Source organism: Rutidosis leptorrhynchoides, chromosome 5 (genome assembly GCF_046630445.1).
Source record: "Rutidosis leptorrhynchoides isolate AG116_Rl617_1_P2 chromosome 5, CSIRO_AGI_Rlap_v1, whole genome shotgun sequence".
Lineage (NCBI taxonomy): Eukaryota > Viridiplantae > Streptophyta > Magnoliopsida > Asterales > Asteraceae > Rutidosis > Rutidosis leptorrhynchoides.
The window spans coordinates 416,630,396-416,650,385 of NC_092337.1; the positions used below are offsets into that span (position 1 = coordinate 416,630,396).

General features: G+C 35.0%; 4 protein-coding genes across 5 annotated transcripts; 2 read left to right on the top strand and 2 right to left on the bottom strand.

The window, feature by feature from the left end:
• Window positions 1–276: 276 nt before the first annotated feature.
• On the bottom strand, window positions 277–3,167 carry LOC139850617 (uncharacterized). 2 transcript variants are annotated; one of them, XM_071840170.1, is made up of 9 exons: window positions 3,057–3,167; window positions 2,848–2,915; window positions 2,617–2,687; window positions 2,427–2,508; window positions 1,776–1,891; window positions 1,529–1,711; window positions 1,205–1,426; window positions 786–863; window positions 277–442 (listed from the first exon to the last, which is right to left on the bottom strand). In XM_071840170.1, the coding sequence occupies exons 2-9, from the start codon at window positions 2,894–2,896 to the stop codon at window positions 353–355; spliced, it is 891 nt and encodes a 296-aa protein (XP_071696271.1). In that variant the 5' UTR covers window positions 2,897–2,915; window positions 3,057–3,167; the 3' UTR covers window positions 277–352. The 2 variants fall into 2 exon arrangements, with proteins under 2 accessions (XP_071696271.1, XP_071696272.1); XM_071840171.1 differs by having other exon boundaries at window positions 2,617–2,700.
• A 2,855-nt stretch (window positions 3,168–6,022) lies between these two features.
• On the top strand, window positions 6,023–9,122 carry LOC139849966 (receptor-like cytosolic serine/threonine-protein kinase RBK2). Its single transcript, XM_071839572.1, has 8 exons — window positions 6,023–6,116; window positions 6,621–7,034; window positions 7,395–7,646; window positions 7,731–7,885; window positions 7,977–8,056; window positions 8,249–8,435; window positions 8,515–8,664; window positions 8,931–9,122. Exons 1-8 carry the CDS (start codon window positions 6,023–6,025, stop codon window positions 9,120–9,122), a joined length of 1,524 nt encoding a protein of 507 aa, XP_071695673.1.
• A 2,014-nt stretch (window positions 9,123–11,136) lies between these two features.
• On the bottom strand, window positions 11,137–16,840 carry LOC139850671 (probable methyltransferase PMT21). Its single transcript, XM_071840227.1, has 8 exons — window positions 16,690–16,840; window positions 15,252–15,550; window positions 14,550–14,698; window positions 13,852–14,047; window positions 13,543–13,753; window positions 12,058–12,733; window positions 11,875–11,952; window positions 11,137–11,650 (listed from the first exon to the last, which is right to left on the bottom strand). The coding sequence occupies exons 2-8, from the start codon at window positions 15,519–15,521 to the stop codon at window positions 11,434–11,436; spliced, it is 1,797 nt and encodes a 598-aa protein (XP_071696328.1). The 5' UTR covers window positions 15,522–15,550; window positions 16,690–16,840; the 3' UTR covers window positions 11,137–11,433.
• Window positions 16,841–17,315: 475 nt separating this feature from the next.
• Window positions 17,316–17,900, top strand: LOC139849967 (uncharacterized). The gene has a single exon (XM_071839573.1). The coding sequence runs from the start codon at window positions 17,316–17,318 to the stop codon at window positions 17,898–17,900; it is 585 nt and encodes a 194-aa protein (XP_071695674.1).
• Window positions 17,901–19,990: the final 2,090 nt, after the last annotated feature.

Below are 19,990 nucleotides of genomic sequence, written 5' to 3' on the forward strand. Positions count from 1 at the left end.
GTGGAACCTTGTATGTATGTATTAACTCTTAAGCAAATGGTGGCAATATCAGCCCATTTACTTTTGAATTTATCATTCTGGCTATGAGTTATCTCTAACGGGTCAAAAATTAGATTAATATGATGTTTCTTATCATTTTCAAAACCTTTTTTGTTGTTAGTAACTCAACTTTGTTGTTAATTTATAGCTTGTGCTTTGACATTATTCAAGCCATCTTACATAAAGAAATTGTCATCGTATCAAAAGAGAGATTATATACATGTATGAGTACGTGATTTGAAATGTAAAAACAAGGTACAAGTTATGGAATGCAATCATCTAACTTGGGAGAAATTGAAGAATTAGTTAGTGTTTAAGGGTCTGAAATGTATCCGCTGATCAAACCAATGAAAGAAACCATGCAAACGATTGAAAATGAAAAGCCTTTCTTACTTCGCCTATCCTGCAAACAAGTAAAGAGTACAAGTTAAATAGATAACTCTTCGATTTGATCGTAACAAACAGGACCTTATAACGTGTAGGATTGAGTCTTATATTATATAAGTTGATGAATGTGAGAAGCTAAATGCGATGGATGCTCACACAATGTCACAAACTTAGATGGTGGAAAACAGGAGGTTTGGGTAACAAGTTAATATGGGTAAATTTTTTATATCAGGGTCAAAATGAACATGGTCGGGGTGGGCCCACAAAACAGGCCCTTTTCTGACAAGTTTCCCCTGGTGAATAGCCCAAGTAGGAAACAAACTAATAGGCATAAGAAAAAGAAAAGGCAATTCACTCACCAGTTCTAGCTTAAGCCTCTCTTTTGTTTCAATGATTAAGCGGTTCTGACAGGTTAGGCTAGATGTGGTGGATTTGGCCTACAGAAAAAAAAAAATCATAATCAGAATAAATCATCAGTTAAATACTAAAAACCCTTATGATTCCGCAAAATAATCTGAAAAAGTATAGTGTTAAACACGCACAAGTAATATACACTATTCAAAGAATCTGATATGTAAGTAGGCTATACAATCCTGCACAAACTAAAATATGGCATGCAGTTGGTGCATCAGTGATAAAAATAAGGTCTAGTATCCTATTTAGCTGAAATTGCAACATTGGACTTCACACATTTTTATTACTCCATATATATTTATTTGACTTTTGGTCAAATGATCAAATATCCTGCATTAAGGACAAGATATGAGGACAGGATAACCTCTTTCAGTTGATTTTCCAATAAACTTTCCCTCGATTTCAATTCCTTGAGTTGATTACGCAATCTCAGCTTCCTTTGTGGGTCCTCTTTCACAACCTTTACAGGTTTCGACTTCAACTCTTTAGAAGAACTCTGCTCATTCCCATCATGATAATCAGATTGCTCTTGCTCTTTATTCACTAAATTCAAAGCGCCTTTAACATCCCTTACATCTTCGATTTCCTACAAGAAAAAATCCGTCACATAACACAAGAAAATGTCCCCCCCCATTAGGAATATTGACCAAAATTCTTGTAAACAGGAAGCAATAAATATATCACTCACCGTATGGATTTGAGAAACATTTTCGTCTGTTTTCACCACATTCTCTTCTTTGACCGGAGCTTCATTCAATGGTTCTTTCTCTACCACTTTACTTTTGTGTTCCTCAGGGGGTAAATCTTGTTTGCTGACTAAAATAACCTTGAGCTTCTTCTCTTCGACATACTTTCGGCTACTTTTGGAGAACTGCCAGTTGTACCAATGAGCATAAGTGATAAAAAAAAGTTCGATTGAAGCTCAAAACACTTACTAATTCAAGAGTAACGTCTTCCTCTTTGGTCCCAGAATCGACAACTGTGCTCTGTATCAGGAATTTATCCTTGCACTCCACCTCAGATGGAGCTGACCTTAGACCTTGCATGGTAACTGAAAAACAGTAAAATAAATTTTTTCTATCACAAAGGAATAAAGATGGGTAAATTTACACAACTAACCCCGACGTCCTAAACTCGTGATTTTTCTTAACACCAAAATCTATACTGAAATCGTTCATTCTGATGGCTTGGGACTTGATAGTGCAACAAAGACTGTTTTGGACTTGAATTATGCAATTGAAACAGTTTGGACCATATTTGCAACTTTGGGCTAGCCACAGGTTTACGATCTTTGTAGTTTTGAAACTTTAGCAAGTCAAATACACAAAAAATATCAAGAAAATCAATGGATCGAAGTAAGTTCTTACTACAAGTTGTAAATAGATAAGGGTTCATAGAATGTGCATAAAAATCCATGAACATAGCTAGAATGAGAACTAGTTATGAAATCAACGCAAAAATTTATACAGAGTATAATGCAGAAAGGCTAACTAATTAAGAGTGATTCGAAACCTGATACATATTATATGCATGCATAATAATATAAACGATCACAATAAACATACTGATATGGAGTTCATGTATACCTGTGAAATCGCATGCTGACTTTGGGCTAATGATCCCTGAATTAGGCCTTACACAGAATCTCTTTGGTGAAGTAGTCTTCACCTGCCATTCAAGCCGAATCGTATGTATAACCATAACAATAATATATATTAAATAGCCTTACATTACAATCACATATCAGATACATTAATCAATACGGTACACAAGCACCTTAAAAGCAACATATTCATCCGATATATTTGTGAGGTGAACAGATGAGGTACTTTGTTTCTTCACCTCACCTGCAAAATTATACTACATCAATATTTCATTAACGACCCCAAATTATAGGTTTTCACATCTTTACATTTACTTCTAATACGTATCCATTCAATTTGGGCGAAATTAAACCCTAGTTAATGCTAATTACTTGATTGTACATCCATATCGAAATGTACTTACATATAAACTTGATTGCAGTTGCATCGATTTCCAACAATTTGGCGCCCATTCTCTCCTTCGTCAATGCGCTACAAACGCGTGAGCAACAAATTAATCTGTAAGCGTACAAATCTAAAAACGACAATTTCATTAGGATATGATTAAATTCAATATCTTAAGAACAGACAAAAATTAATCAATACAGATATACGGATAATGAGTGAAGTTACCAAATTAGGTTTTAGAGTTGATTGTAAGAAAACGAATTGACAGGTCAGCATTCATCGGATGTGCAATCTGGTGTGATTCGTCTTCAATCTGTTAGTGCATTTTCCATTTTATCTCGTTTGTGGTGTTGCTGCATGCGTATCCTTTTTTATGTTGCTAAGATTTGATCCTTTATTTTATCATCAATTCTGTATGTAGTCCTTAATCTTGTGAGTGTTAACAACTTTTACCCTTAACTTTACGTAATTTATGTAGTTGTAAGTTAGTTTTGAACTGATCTGGGCATTGCAATGGTGTTTATATTATTAAAGAGGCAATTTCATATTAATTTAAATCTTTTTCTTTCTAACTTTTTTTAAACATAGCTCTTACATAGTCTTTTTCAGTAAAGAGTTACCCTGACGAAACTTTTATTAATAAATCATAAATGAATAAGGAGTTACGAAACAGGCTTTTATTAATAAATCATAGCAGAATAGGGAGTAAACCACCGAAGCTTGGCTTGAGTGGTATGGGGATAAGATCCAACTTTGGGGTACTGTCAACCCAGGTTCGATTTTCACTCCAAGCAAGGAGTTTCCAACCTTTGATGGTACTGCCAACATTAATGCGATTTGAGAAGGTCTCTGGGGGGTTTTGCCAACATTCGGTGGTACTGCCAACATCGTCGCGAATTGAGTTTTCTCCTAACGCGTGTTTGGATGACAAATGAGAGCATTCGATGTCGATATCACCATTCAGAAAAAAAATAAGGAGCTACAAAACAGCGCAGAGAGCTATAAGTGCGCTTTATTTTATAGACAACCAAAGCAACTAAAGCTAAATTAAGCTGAGAAATCAAACACCAAAACACAACCAAAGCTAATGTAGCTTCCAAGCAATCTTCGACTCCATAACCTGTCTTGACTCGTTGTAGCGAACAGAAAAGTTTTGACTGAACTGTAGCATAAATATCTTCAAATAACATGTCTGTCGAGCGCTTTATACCTCTATAAAACCTACTATTACGCTTGCCCGATACAGTCACTGAGCTTTGCAACCATGAGTAGTGCATCACTGTTAATAGGACCATTTACCAAATATTTCTAAATCTGAAACCATTTATTGCTTCGGTCATCAACGCAAGTCAAGAGATTCACCTTTTTTCATATAGCGTGAGAGTAATGACAATTAAAAACATATGTGATTGCGAATGGGAGCACGTATTACACAAGGACATATGAGCCTTGATTATTATGAATCTTCCATTCTTTCATCTTATCGTGTCTTCAACTTATCTCTCATAAGAAGTCAAGTGACAAAGTGTTGATGCATATTTGTATGATCGTCGTTGGCGAATAACGTTTATAATTACATTGTACACATAGATGTATTACACTCATGAAACTGATCAGTTACAGGAGCATATGTGACTGTTGGGCTATTCATGTCGATAGGCCCATTAGGGCAATCTAAGCATAGGTCGTGTATATATATATATATATATATATATATATATATATATATATATATATATATATATATATATATATATATATATATATATATATATATATATATATCTGTTTTACATGCGTTTTAGGGTTAAGAGAGTAACCCTAATTGGGAGAGCCGTTTTGATGATCCAGTGCATAGGGGAGATCATGCTCGATCTCCCATGGCCACCAATGTTTCTCTGTTTAAATCAATATAGTTTCAATGTTTATTATGTTATATTGATTTATTCGTGTTCTTAATGTTTATCTCTTCATGTTCATCGTTTTTCTCGATTTAAATGTTAAATCAATGCTTGTTTACGATTAAAAGATCTGTGTTGGTGAATCAAGGGACTCACATTGGACATATGAGCAACAATATGATAGTAGTAATAGTAATATTAATATTAAAAATTAAACAAGAACATACATATCAAAATTCATCGTTTGATTGTCGAATTCAATTCCATGCAGGGGCGAGTCTATGTATAACCCCGTGAGATCACGGGAAACCACTAGTTTGAAATTTTTTAGTAGAAAATACCTTTTAAATTGTATAGGACACCACTAAATTTAACTGGAGGACCCTATATATTTTTTCAAATTTATAGTATTTCTTTTAAATTGTATAGTACACCACTAAATTTAACTAGTCGGAACCCATATATTTTTCAAATTTATCGTTTTTTTAAAGGTAAACTACCACTAAAATAACATTCAAATATAATTAGTACTGAAAGAAATTTCGAAACCCCATTTAGTTGTAATCCTAGAATCACCACCGATTCCATGTCTTCTTCAATGTACGGTTTTCAAGTATAAAACTGATTTTTGAACATATACAAACAAATTATATGGGATTTAGGTTTGGTTTGGGTTTGTGTTTGAATCCTATTTTATTTTTCTAATAAAATATTAAAAATAAAAATTATACCCAACTTTAACGAAATTCATATATAAAAATTATATAAATAAAAATAAAATGGTAAATGGTAACTTACAAGAAAGAACAAATGTCGACAATACAAATACAAATCATATATACAAAAAACTGCTAACCGCTACTTTTTTTTTCTTTCGCTCCTTCCTTCATTTTCATCATCAATCAAATACATGCATGATTCTGAATCTCTATAACGTAATAATTAATTCATTATGTTGCTTCTGCAAAACCTGTAAATTCCCCAAGGTATGTTACTTTCTAGCCATGATTTATGCGTAATATATCTTTGGTCATTTTTGTTAATAATCATACTCTATTGCAACCCTATACTTTTGTAATTCTAATGTAACAAAATTTAATCTAACTATTTGCTATGACCATTATATTTTGGCTTGGATGACATCATTTCTTGAATTTTTGTTTTCCATTCATGTTGATGTCCTAATATATGCCTCATACCCCGTGCCCGACGGCATTGGATAATATCGTTAATTTTCGTCTTAATTTATTGTTTTGTTCATGTAATAATGTTTAGGAATGGAAGATAAAAATGGCTGAAGAAGAAACAAAGAAAAGTGTTATATTTGCAGTTGGGAATAAGAGAATTATTTTCTCCAATTCATGTGTTCCAATTTCTCTTGAAGGTAACTATTAACCCCCTGATAAGGTTTATTCCACAATTATATAAAATGTTCTTTGTTTGATAAGTATTGCTTCCAGTGTTGCAAATTTTAGAATAAGGACATGGGTCATCAATCTCATGTTTGATTTGAATATGAGAAGAATGTTCCCTGACACACTTGTAAACTATTATAATATGGATTTTTCTAGCGATAGTCCTTATGGTTGTTGTTGCTTTTTAAGTTTTTAAGTGTGTTACCGACAGCTCTAAGGATGAGGTGGGTCCCAACTTAATTTTAGTGTAATCATACCGGATAAAATGGAGTCGGTATGATTTTCAGTGTGGTGATGATGTGACACAATATTATACCTTGTTCTCTAAACAGAGAATGTAGCATTTTCATTGATGGGGGAAAGTATTTGCTTTTTTTTGTGTGTTGGGATATTTTCCCCATTTTCTTTAACATGTAACAATGTAACTACTTATTTGTACTAATCATATATGATCCATAATTCCATATTGGTAGATATTGGGTCTTCTGATCAAGATGAAGATCATCATGACAATGATGAAAACGACTGTGAACAACCTTCCCCAAAGAATACTAGTAGATCACCTTCACCTCCAACTTCTCCAAAAGACGACAATTCATGTTCGCCGTCTTCCAAAACCAGCAATGCAGAAGCCGATCCCGATTCATCTCCTCATCAATGGCATGGGTTCTTAAGTAGACTTAAAAAAGGTTCCGCCTCAAGCTTACATGGTTTCCATCCTAGTTTGCATTCCATCAAAAGGCTGACTAGGAAAAAAAGTAGAAAATTAACCGAGACAATACCAGCATTACCGAATGACTTAGATGGCGAGTTGCATTGTTTTGAGGCTTCATGGATTAATTTCTCACTATCGGAACTCAAATCTGCAACCAACAACTTTAGCCGAGGTTTGTATCTGAATTACTTAAGGATTTTGTTAACGACAACATTACTTAAGGATTTTGTTAACGACAACCCTTAATGTTGTCGTTAACTCGCTTTAAGCAATTGTACATTCACGCCACCACTAAATTGATAAATAACCCTCATGTACTGATGTACAACTGTTTTAAGCGCGTTAACTACAACCGGAATGTCGTTAACAAAATCCATTATTTAACTGTATTAAGTGTCTGAAAATGTACCAAACGTTACTCAAAATTTTATTGATTGTATCCAACTTCATAACATTGTATGTACCAAAAAGTTATTTGTCAACTATCACATTTTTTATGACATCATATGCAATTTTTTATCATGTTGTGAAGATAACTTAATTGGAGAGGGAGGGTATTCAGAAGTTTACAAGGGTCATTTGCAAGATGGGCAACTTATAGCAGTTAAACGACTAATCAGGGGTTCACCTGAAGAAATGACATCAGATTTTTTATCCGAATTGGGAATTCTTGTTCACGTCAAACATCCGAATATTTCTCATATTATTGGCTATGGAGTTGAAGACGGAATGTATCTCGTTCTTCCTTTGTCTCAACATGGAAGCTTAGCATCTGTGCTTAGCGGTTAGTCATTTAAAACTCATTAAACCTTGTTTGACTTTATAAATAAACATCGTGTGTGTTCATATTGTTTATGTGTTATATCAGGTCATAAAGAAAAACTAGATTGGGAAGCACGATATAATATCGTGCTAGGCACCACTTCGGGTCTTTCTTATCTTCATGAAGGTTGTCAACGACGAATTATTCATAGAGATATCAAAGCAGCTAATATTTTGCTTTCAGACGATTTTGTACCTAAGGTAATCAAAATTTGCGAATAAATACTTTAGGTCATAACTTTGAGCAAACATTAAGGACCAACGGTGTAAATTTGTCTAATATCTATTACAGATTTCCGATTTCGGATTGGCAAAATGGCTCCCTGATCAATGGTTGAACCTTACTGTATCACAATTTGAAGGGACATTTGGGTATGTGATTTTTTAAGTAAAAATTTAACATTTATTTATATTTTTTCCTAAGGGCTATGCTTAAAAAAATTTTATGTGCATGAAATGTTAGGAAGGTGGTTATTAGAAGGTTAGTGGGGTAGTTTTCACTTGAGTACAACTATTTAATGAATGTCTTAAAAGCTTAAGTATATCACTTAGGGCTATGCTTAGAAAAATCCTTTATTTTTATATTTATATTTTCACGTTTTTCTCGAATTATAGTTACCTTGCTCCTGAGATATTTATGAATGGTTTGATTGATGAGAAAACTGATGTGTACGCTTACGGTGTACTGTTATTGGAGATTATAACCGGACGCCCTGCTCTAGACGAATCACAAAAGAGTCTGATTATGTGGGTATGTTTTTCAATATTCGCGTGTTATAAAAATTTTCGTTAGCCAATCATAGTTTAACTTTCTGATTAAATACTTCCAGGCGAAACCTTTAATTGCCTCAAATAAAGTTGAAGAACTTCTTGATCCACAACTTTGTGGCGCTTGCAATTTGGACCAGCTGAACTGTATCGTGTCAGTTGCTTCACTATGCATAAAGCATGTTCCAACCGAACGTCCTAAAATGAGCCAGGTAATTTGTGTCTTTAAAAAGAGAAATTTTCTAATGAAAGCCGTAAAGGCTGTCGTTAACATGTAAAAAGTACTTGTACAGTTTAATAACCGCCATCAAAAAATCAATAATAACTGCTACATACAACATACTAATGCATATTACCGACATGGTTAAGGGTTGTCGTTAGAAAGGTTCCTTAGAAATACAGGAAAAAATCATGAAAAATCTATTGGTGCTGTCATTCAAGATAGGTCTTTTGTCATTCTTTAACGCATATGATGTAGGTTTACAAGATGCTGAAAGGCGAAAAAGGTGTACTTGAAGGCAGCAATAAGTTTCAGAAAAGGCCTGCTTTCAGAAATGGGAAGTCAGTAGACCTAAGTGATTTAGACCTTGATCCCGACTTGCTACATGACGATGCTGATGTAGATCGACATAATCAAATCGCTATGGGGACTAAGAATTTATCTTGTTAGATTATGGTGGGGGATGCTGATAAGCTGTGTCTTTGTGTTAGCTTCATGAGAATTATAACTGGAAACAATGATTTTACGAGTAGGAGTTGGGAGAAGATGGAAGAAAAAATCGTATATTTCGTCATTCGTGTTTACAAGAAAATAAAATCCTCCTCTACTGATGATAAGAGCATTGAACAAACTATGATGTACTACTAGATTATGGTGCTCTTATAGAATTGTTTGACAACATTTTAATATATTAGTTGGTTATGTAAATTGTAAATGTAAATGTTCCTAGTCGAAATTATTTACTACTAGAAATCATTTGCAAAAGGTTTAGGCTGACAGGGATATCCAAAATCCTGTGTTTCCTTTAAAAACTCATCAAACCCAACTCGTAAAAGTCGAATGCCTATGAAATACCTCCATCAAATACCCTTTACGTGACATAAACGAGACTAATACTATGAGAATTCCATGATTCTACTTGTTTTGTCACTGTTCCGGTCGTTGAGAACGGTCATGGTGTGTGACGGGGAGGCGGCCCCGGAACACAAACCCAACCATTAAATGGGTGAGGGAAATCGGTCAAGCAGGAGGCTGCGAGTACCAATCACGGCTAAGTATGAATTGAGACGGTGAAAGAAAAGTGCAAATTCTTGACACGAATGAGATTTGAACTCTGCGCAAATCCGCTTTGAGCTTCCACATAGTGGGCCCAAATATTTAAGGCAACGGGTATCATTCGCGCCGAAACGCTTTGGTTATTAGTAGAAAACATATGAATTACGCAAAGTGCACATTATTACCCTATATACTAAAGAACATGGGGGTTTTGGTCGTTTCACCCCCACCCCCTCCCAAAAAATGCCCAAAACGACATTCGGCCAAACTTCCACCCAAAAACTCCAAAAAACCCCCCTAACCTATAACTAACTTACAAAAACTACCCTTAACTCCAGGGGGTAAAATGTCAGTTTCGTAAATTAAAATAAAAACTCCACCCAAACATTTCGACAACCCGTATTTTTCTCCTCGCTCCGAGTTAAATTTCACCCCCTCCCAAAAAATGCTCAAAACGACATTGGGCCAAACTTCCACCCAAAAACTCCAAAAAACCCCTAACCTATAACTAACTTACAAAAACTACCCTTAACTCCAGGGGGTAAAATGTCAGTTTCGTAAATTAAAATAAAAACTCCACCCAAACATTTCGACAGCCCGTATTTTTCTCCTTGCTCCGAGTTAAATTTCACCGATCGCACCGTTAAACTCGAAATATTTTTGTCAACAAAACGAAACTAACTACGCTCAAAACGGACACTTTTTAAAAAACGCTAAACACATGACAACCCGTATCTTCCCGCTCGCCGCGAGTTAAATTTCTCTGAAAGCACCGTCGTACTCGAAATAATTTTATGAACAAAACGATAAAAGGTACGTTCGAAACGGACACCTTTTAAAAAACGCTAAACACAACGACAGCCCGTATCTTCCTGCTCGCCGCGAGTTAAATTTTTCCGCCAGCACCGTTAAACTCGAAATATTTTTGTGCACAAAACGAAACTTACTACATTCGAAACGGACACTTTTTAAAAACGTTAACCACAACGACAGCAAGTATTTTTCCGCTCGCCGTGAGTTAAAATTTTTCGACAGTAGCGTCTTACTCGAAATAATTTTATGAACAAAACGATAAGGACTACGTTCGATACGGATACTTTTTAAAAAGCGATAAACACAAAGACAGCCCGTATTTTCCTCTAGACCCGAACGCCACCGCCGCAACGCGCGGTCGGTAACTTTCTAGTTTTCCCTATTTGTAGTGGGCCTAATAGTGACATCACAGACCATGTGTATAAAGAATGGTTTTCACCTGTAAGGCTGCAAAAGTAAACCAACATTGACAAATCAAAGATACAAAATGTGAGTTTTCAAAGACAACTTTGACAGAAAGAACTCACAATAATGGCACATAGAAGATATTACCTACAAATAAACCAGTTGTTCTACTAGAATAACACTCACCAGCAAAATCACATTACTTAAAATTAATTAAGAATTTGGGTTACAATTGTCACAATAACCCATCAACAAAAACCAAGAAAACAATAGTACATGATCTGTTTCTTTGTTACAAAATAATTACTATTCTACAACACGTCTATACTAGTTCGATATAGATATACGTGTAACTAACCTTTCCCTTCTCCGAAAAGTTGACGTTATAAATATAGTTTTTATAAATTACCAACTCGATGATTCTTCGATAGCTATCTTGCTGGTTTCTTGATATAAAATGACAAACTTACCCTCATCTTTGTTGTCGCTATGAGTTTTGTTTCGCGTACCAGAGCGTCTTTTGGCAAATCAAAATCTTTTCTTTATTCGAACCATCTTCGGTAGCTTCGATATGACAATCCCATCTCATACCTTTTGCAATCGTCGCAACTGCATCTACAAAATAGCTCGATTCCCTAATTAACGCGTACCCTTTTGGTCTCAATATTCGATCCATTTCCAACAACACGTATTTCATCTCACACCTATAATAAAAATGCAAGTGTTAAAATGCAAGATTTTATGGCTCTGCATATAATTTAGGATTTTTCTAACAACAACATTTAAGGTTGTCGTTAACGTGAATAAAAGCGTTTTACAATTCAACAACCGCTATTAAAATTTCAAAATGTGACTCTGAACGACGGCCCGTTAGAAAAATCCAGAAATGTATGCCATCATTGGAATTTTAACTAAAAGGACAACTTACCTATGGCTTTCGGTTGTAAACAAGCTTTCTACATGAAGAAGATCATAAGTTCGAGGATACGTTGAAAATGCCTCACACCTACGAAACGAAACGAAACAAAATAGTGAATTTGTATAAAAAGCAATATGCATCAGAATCTGATATATATGATAATGTGTATGTATAACTTCGTGTGTGTCGTACCAGTCATGGTAGGTTCCGATTAGGCCCCTATCGTATACCACAGGAAGTGTATTCGGAGCATAAGACGAAACAACATTCATGACCCAAAGCGGGTCATCAATAAACGCAGCAGCAAAACCACCATAACGTGTATTCATATCCATCACGTTTCGTATCTTATTAGTTCCAAGAACCGGAAGCAACGTTTTGTAGTGTTTCGCTCTATTCTTCCACTTACTATCATCCCGATTAAAGTCTCCCGCACTGCTACCTTTAACATCACCAATTCGATCCGAAGCAAAGTGTAATCTTTCGGGCCATTTCGGGATCGATGGTAAGCTTAGTTTCGTTAGTTTTGGGTTGGGTACAACCACACATGGTCTTAAAGGGGTGTACCATGCGGAATCGGGCTCGGTTCCATCATCGCATTTTGTAGGGTAGTTATCGGGTGCATCGAGTTGTTTGTAGCAGTTGTTATCTGTTGATTTCTGCCAAACTGCTATATCGCCTTTCGCGTTGTACAACTTGAAGCACATTGAAGTTAAAAGTTCTACCAACTTATCATAATCGGATTTTTGATCGTCGATCGTTGTGTTCCAACCTCTCCACCGTCTTTTGTAGTTTATAGGAGGACCCGAGAGGACCCAAAAGCCTCCGGGTCTCAGGATTCGGTGTACTTCAAGAAGGTAAATTCCACCTGAACATATCATTTAGCAAATTATTAAAGACAACTTTTTCAAGACTAAAATTTTTAACCTGTTTCTATACAACATAATTGACATGACAACTTTGACCATTATACTTTAAAATAATATATAGACCAGCTCGAATGATAATATAACGCAAGCATGTTATACGGGTCAAACCCATAAAAACAAAAGCTAAGAAAGGAATGTCATACAGTATTGCAGAACTCGGTATTATTTGGTGAGTATTCGTCCAGTACTCGGTTTTGGCAGCTCGGGGAGTACTCGAAAAGTACTCGGTCAAACTTGGTAAAACTTGGTCAAACGCAGTCATATTTGGTCAAAATCGTCCAAATCTTGGTCAAGCACGGCCAAAACTCGGGATCACTCGAAAAATCGGTCAAAACTCGGCCAAAACTCGAAAATCAGTCAAAATTGGTCAATCTCGGCCAAAATCGCTCAAAGTCAAATTTAGTTAACATATGAGTACTCCCGGTCGAGTACTCCCCGGGTAGTGATTTTTGCAACCTTGGTGTCAAACGGTTCAAAATACGTTTCAAGTGTATTTTAATGGATGCAACTTCATAAATCATCTTTCTGTCAAAAGTTTAGCTTTTATCAAAGTTACACAGTTAACCATAGTTATGTCTAGTTATTGACAGAAATTTAAGAAACTTAGCAAGGTTTATGACCACAACCCGTCCTGTTTCAAATTTAACCTAAACCCGTTATGACCCATAATCCAACCGATATAACTCGCCTATTTCTCCCTCTACAACAACATCACTAGTTCAAGACTTCAATAGACTAACAAACTTACCAAATTCTGTCCATGGGATAAGGCACCGTGAGCAATGAGCCATATCAAACGAATTTGATGGGAACGGGAGACGTTGTGTCGATATAATTCCAAGAATTGCAGGTATCCCACGCTCTAACGCAAACTGTACTTGAGCCTCATGGTTATCTCTTGGTGCAAGAGATACGGTTAAAATACCACGATCAAGCAAGTCACCTCCCCAACTAGCAACCTTTAGAAAGAAAAAAAAAAGATTCAAGATTTGAGCTTACAATAAGAAAAGTTAACACCTTTGGTTCAGATTTGTAATGTTTGAATCGGGAAACTAACCCCGCAACCGGTATCAATGGCGGTACGGACAGTCCCGTCTTTCATTCCTGGTATAATATCTTGCATTATATCAACGTATGCGCTAACGCCATTGGGGAACATGGTCCCACCACCAGGGAAGAAGAACTTCTCTCCTTCTTTCCTTAGCCAATGTTGGTTTGACTTCTGTTTGTTGATCCAGTCATACGGGACATTCCTAAAATGTTAAATAGGAATATGTTAAGCAAACAAGTTATCATTTTGAATAGAGGTAGTAAGTCCAAGTAATGGAATGATGAGTGGGTCGATTTGGGTTGTGTTTTATCTTAAACGGGTAAAAACAGGAATATGTTAAATCAAAAAAGTTTTCATTTTGATTAGAGGTGGTAGCTCCAATTAATGTAATAATGAACGGGTCGATTTGGGTCGTGTTTTATCTTAAACGGGTAAAAACAAGAATATGTTAAAACAAAAAAGTTATCATTTTTGATAGAAGTGGTAACTCCAAGTAATGTAATACCGAATGGGTCAATTTGGGTTGTGTTCTATCTTAAACGGGTGAAAACATAGAGTTTAGCTACAAGACAGGTTGGAAGGCGCCAAAGTGTACTTTCAATGCATAAGACCTCCCAAAGTGTTTCTATTCATGATTTTAATTCATTATTTTTACCATAATGAACGCGATAAATATTTGTAACTGAACAAAATTGGAGATTTACCTGTACCAACATTCATCTTTGCTCGTTGGCCATCTGATTGGCTCCTTGTAGCCATCAGGTGGCGGTATCAAGCACTCCTTTCTATCAAATACGGGTGGGCAGTGGCGCTCCATAAATGTAAGTCGATGCCGCCCATATTTATTCCATCTCTGTTAGCAAAAAACAATCAACATACTCATTAATCTCACTATATACATATAAAATATGAACATGTGAACAAGCCCAAATAACACGAATACAGTCAAGAGAACTAAAAAGATAACCCAGGTTGAAAAAGTCGTGAGACGGAGACGGGTCGGGACCTTGGCGGGAGTAGCCGGTTGAGACAGGGTCGAGATAGACGTGAACCAACGTTGATATATATACATATATATCAAAAGAAGCCTTATTCATCTTCTTCTTTGACTTTCGTTGACTTTGACTGACTTTGGCCGACTTTGAACATCTCGGCCTGTCTCAGGCCGTGTTTGACAGACTAAGGACACATATATACGAACTAAAAGAATTGTAAAAGAACACACCAAGAAACACGAATACAATCAAGAAAATTATAAAGATAACAAACTATTTGAGTATGGATTCGTGAAGTCATCGAATTACACATTTGCAGATACCATAATGCAAAGTTAGAGACTAACAACGCATATATATCAGATAGTATTCAACAAGAATATTATAAGAGAACCAAAAACGATAGTATACCTTAGGATCAGTGCAGGGAGTATAGTCTTGATACTTAGCACTGCATTCGGGAAAGGAAACCGATTTCACCTGAATCGGGCCAGAAACAGTTGGTTCAACCGAGTTAACTGCTTTAGTAAGCTCCTCAGTTGAAAATTTGTTCTTTTCAGAACAAAAGATCCCACCAAGATAAAATGAGAGCCCACATAATACCACAAAAATCAGTCCTATTTGTACTACTTTTGAACTTTTTTCAGGTTGTCTTCCAGGTTTATCATCTTTGAACTTCATGTCTTTGCCCCTCAAAAATATTGCACAATCTGTTCAACAATCAAGTTCAAAACTTGTTAACAAGATGCTACACATTGTGCCCAAGATACAAACTTTTTAATAAAAAAAAATATCATTAACTCAAAACAAAATATTCAGCTTTATTACAACAAAAATCAATACTTTTTTGAGACAGATAGAATACAGAGTTTGAAAGTCAGATCTAGGTGATGTGGGTACTATATACTGAAGTAATACAAGTCAAAAGAACACAGTTTAAAGTCAAAATAGAACATTTATATTTGCATATAAATATTTTAAATGTTTGTAACAGCAAATAAGTGCAGATCTGATGGCATGAGAGGTGGGAAAACAAGAAAATTTGTCAAAATTTGGTGGCAACTATTGGCTACTACCGACAATGTTAATTGGCCACTTTCCAAGTCAGATTCACTTTAATTAAAATAAAAAAAAAGTCACTCAAAATTTATAATAATTCATGATATTTGGTATGTAGAGGGCCCTTTATGATTTATGCCCCAGTGAGTGAAAGAGAGAGAATAAAAAAGAACATTATCAATTATCAATTATTTGGTTTAATTGGCACTTTTTTTCTTTTTTACGACAGATTAGAGAAAAAGTTGTTAAGACTCTTTGATTCCCATATAGCCCAATCAAATGTTTCTTTATTCTTCTCACCAGTTTTAGCAATAAAGATAATAAAATATGAAAAATCAAACAAAACCCAGTTCTTATTCAGCTGCTTGAAACACTATTAGTATATAAAGATTCAATCTTTTTGCCCAGATATTTTTCTTGAAATTTTTCCTAGGTCTCTTAAGCAATTAGAAACTGAAAAATTCAAAGAAAAAAGCACTTATCGAACTGCTGTTCAAAAAAAAAAAAAAAAAACCCAGTTCTCATTCAGCTGCTTAAAACATTATTAGTATATAAAGATTAATTTTTTTTGCCCAGATAATTTTCTTGAAATTTTTCCTAGGTCTTAAGCAAATAGAGACTGAAAAAATCAAAGAAAAAAGCACTTACTGGTATCAGATCTGCAACAGTAAATCACACACAGAACTTATTTTGTATCCAAACAAAATATAATAAATTAATAAATATAAATAATATAATAATGAAAGATTGATTAATGGAATTAACAGGGGAGATAGTGTAATGGGATTACCTGGAATAAGTTATAGTCCTATGATGTATTCCAAGAATTAATGGAAAGATTTTTTGAAACCCTACACGGTATCACGAATCCTATGAATGAAATAATGCTGATGAGAGAGAGATATACATATACATATATACAAATATATATAGGGATAGAGATTGATGATTGAGGCAGATGGTGAGTTAAATAGGATACATATGGTCTCAAACACATACATGTATCGCATACATACATATACGTACATACATATACATGTACATATACGTCGACGCTCTTCTGACTGATGTCATTGCCGTATGTTTCATTTTAATTTTTAGTTTTCCTATACGTGATATGATGAATAAAATAGAATTATCATTATTTTTAGATTTTTAGATTATCTAGTAAGACACCCGAATAAAAGAGATAACAATGGATATATATCGGATGATCTCATATTCATATTAATATTCGTTTAAATTTTAAAATCTATATCTATATTAATTTAAATATAATTCACTTAATATAGTTGATTCAGCCCAAATAGTTCATTCAGCCCAAATAGTTGCAGAATTATTTTAGGGTGGGATAACAGTCTTATTAAGGTCACTTCTATTCATGAAAATAAGCAAGTTATGTTTGGATTTTTTGAGATGAGGAGTAGTCAAGAGAAGTGGTTTGGAAGTATAGTCTATGCTAGTAATAATGGCAAGGAAAGAAGGAAGTTGTGGCAGGATTTGGAGATACAGAGTAGGATATCTAAGGGGATGCCTTGGGTCATTATAGGTGACTTTAATGTGACTAGGAAAGCAAATGAGCATACTGCAGGAGGTTCTTTTGTCACAGAAGATATGCAGGAGTTCAATGATTGCTTAAATAGTATTGAAGCGGATGATTCGGGTAGTGTTGGTTTTCATTACACTTGGACAAGGTCATTAAAGAATCATAATTGTGGTATCTTGAAAAAGTTGGACAGAATTCTCATTAATGAAGAATTTTTAACTAAATTTCCTCAAGCTTCTGGTATATTTCTTCTTTATATCATATCTGATCATAGCCCTGCAGTGGTGAGGTTAACTAACAATTTAGTCAAGCCAAGTAAAGCCTTTAGATTCATGAATTATGTGGCATTCAAAGATGATTTTATGGATACTGTTGAGAAAGAATGGGCTAAGGATATTGAAGGGTATGCCATGTTTAGACTTGTTAAGAAGTTGAATATCTTAAAAGAAGCATGAAACAACTTAACTGGAAAAATGGTAATCTTCATGATGTTGTAGACAAACTGAAGGTTGAGCTTAAGGAGATTCAGGCTAATATAGATTGTAAGCCATTTGATAGTAGCTTAAGGTCAAAGGCCACCAAGGTTTTGGAAGCTTATGAGAGTGCTAAAACAGATGAGTTAAGGCTTCTGCAGCAGAAAGTCAAGCTCAATTGGTTGACTTATGGGGATAAAAACACAAAGTATTTTCATAGTGTTCTTAAAAGTAGAAAACATAAAAGCATTGTGGAGAGTATTTGTGATGAAGATGGTCAAAGGTATTATGATGAACAAGTGGCAGAGCAATGTGTAAAGCACTTTAAGAATTTCCTGGGTAAAACTGATGTTGTTAGGCCTATGGAGGAGATGGGTAATATATTCAGTAGGATTTTACCTCAAGAGATGGCTAATAAAATGGTAGAAGATGTTACTGATGATGAGATCAAGGCAGCCATGTTTGATATAGATGACAATAAAGCTGCTGGGTCAGATGGCTATTCATCTTGTTTCTTTAAAAAAGCATGGTCTATTGTGGGGCATGATGTGTGTGAAGCTGTTAAGGAGTTCTTTTCAACTGAAAAATTGCTAGGTGAGTTAAATGCAACACTTATTGCACTTATCCCCAAAATTGATACTCCTGATAAGGTTTCTGACTTTAGACCAATTGCTTGTTGCAATGTGGTATATAAGTGCATTAGTAAGATTCTTACTAATAGAATTAAGGAAGGATTAGATTGGGTGGTAGATTGCAATCAAAATGCCTTTATTCCTGGGAGGAATATTCAGGATAATATAATGCTTACTCAGGAACTTTTAAAGGGTTATAATAGGAAGAATGGGCCTGCTAGATGTGCTATGAAGATTGATATTCAAAAGGCCTATGATACGGTTAATTGGCAGTTTTTAGAGACCATTTTGAGGAAATTTGGATTCCATGATAAAATGGTTAAGTAGATAATGATGTGTGTGACTACCACAACTTTTTCAGTGTGTATTAATGGGGGCATTCATGGTTTTTTCAAAGGGGGAAGAGGGTTAAGGCAGGGTGATCCTATTTCACCATACCTTTTCACTATGGTAATGGAGGTTTTTAACTTGATAATGAAAAAACATATTGACAGTTGCAAAGAGTTTAAGTTTCATTTTGGATGCAAGCAAATGAAGTTATCCCATGTGAGCTTTGCTGATGATTTGTTGGTTCTTTGTCATGGAGATATTAACTCTGTTCAGGTTGTGAGAAAATGCTTTAAATGATTTCAGCCAAGTATATGGTTTATATCCTAATTTGAACAAAAGCACTATTTTCTTTAGGAGTGTGAATTTTGGAATTAGACAGGCTATTTTGCAGATCATGCCATTTACAGTGGGTAGGCTACCTGTGAGATATTTAGGTATTCCACTGTTAGCTAAAAAGTTAAGTATTGGGGACTGTAAGAGCCTTATTGATAAAGTCAAAGATAGAGTTAATAATTGGAGAAATAAGAACTTATCCTATGCTGGAAGATTGCTATTGATTAACTCTGTCTTAAGTTCAATTCATGTGTATTGGGCTTCAGTGTTTATGTTGCCTGCTACTGTTTTGAAAGAGATAGAAAAATTGCTTAAAAGGTTCTTATGGAGTCAAGGTGGTGATGTTAGAGGAAAGGCCAAAGTTTCCTGGAAGGTGGTATGTACACCAAAAGATCAAGGTGGTCTTGGATTGAAACCATTAAAAGAATGGAATGAAGTCCTTCTTTTGAAACAGTTGTGGAAAATTATAGCTAGAAAAGATACACTTTGGTTTAAATGGGTGAATCTGGTAAAGCTTAAAGGGAAGAGTATATGGGAGATAAAAGAAGAATGTAATGATAGTTGGAATTGGAAACAGCTTTTGAAGTTAAGAAGTAAAATACAGGATCATGTTTGGTATACTATTGGCAAAGGAGATAAAACATCCATGTGGTTTGATAGGTGGAGTAATATAGGTGTTTTGAATGATATAGTGAATAGAAGAGAGAGATATAATGAAAGATTAGCAGATTCTTTGGTGGTTGCACAGTATGTTCAGAGTTATGGTTATAGTTGGCC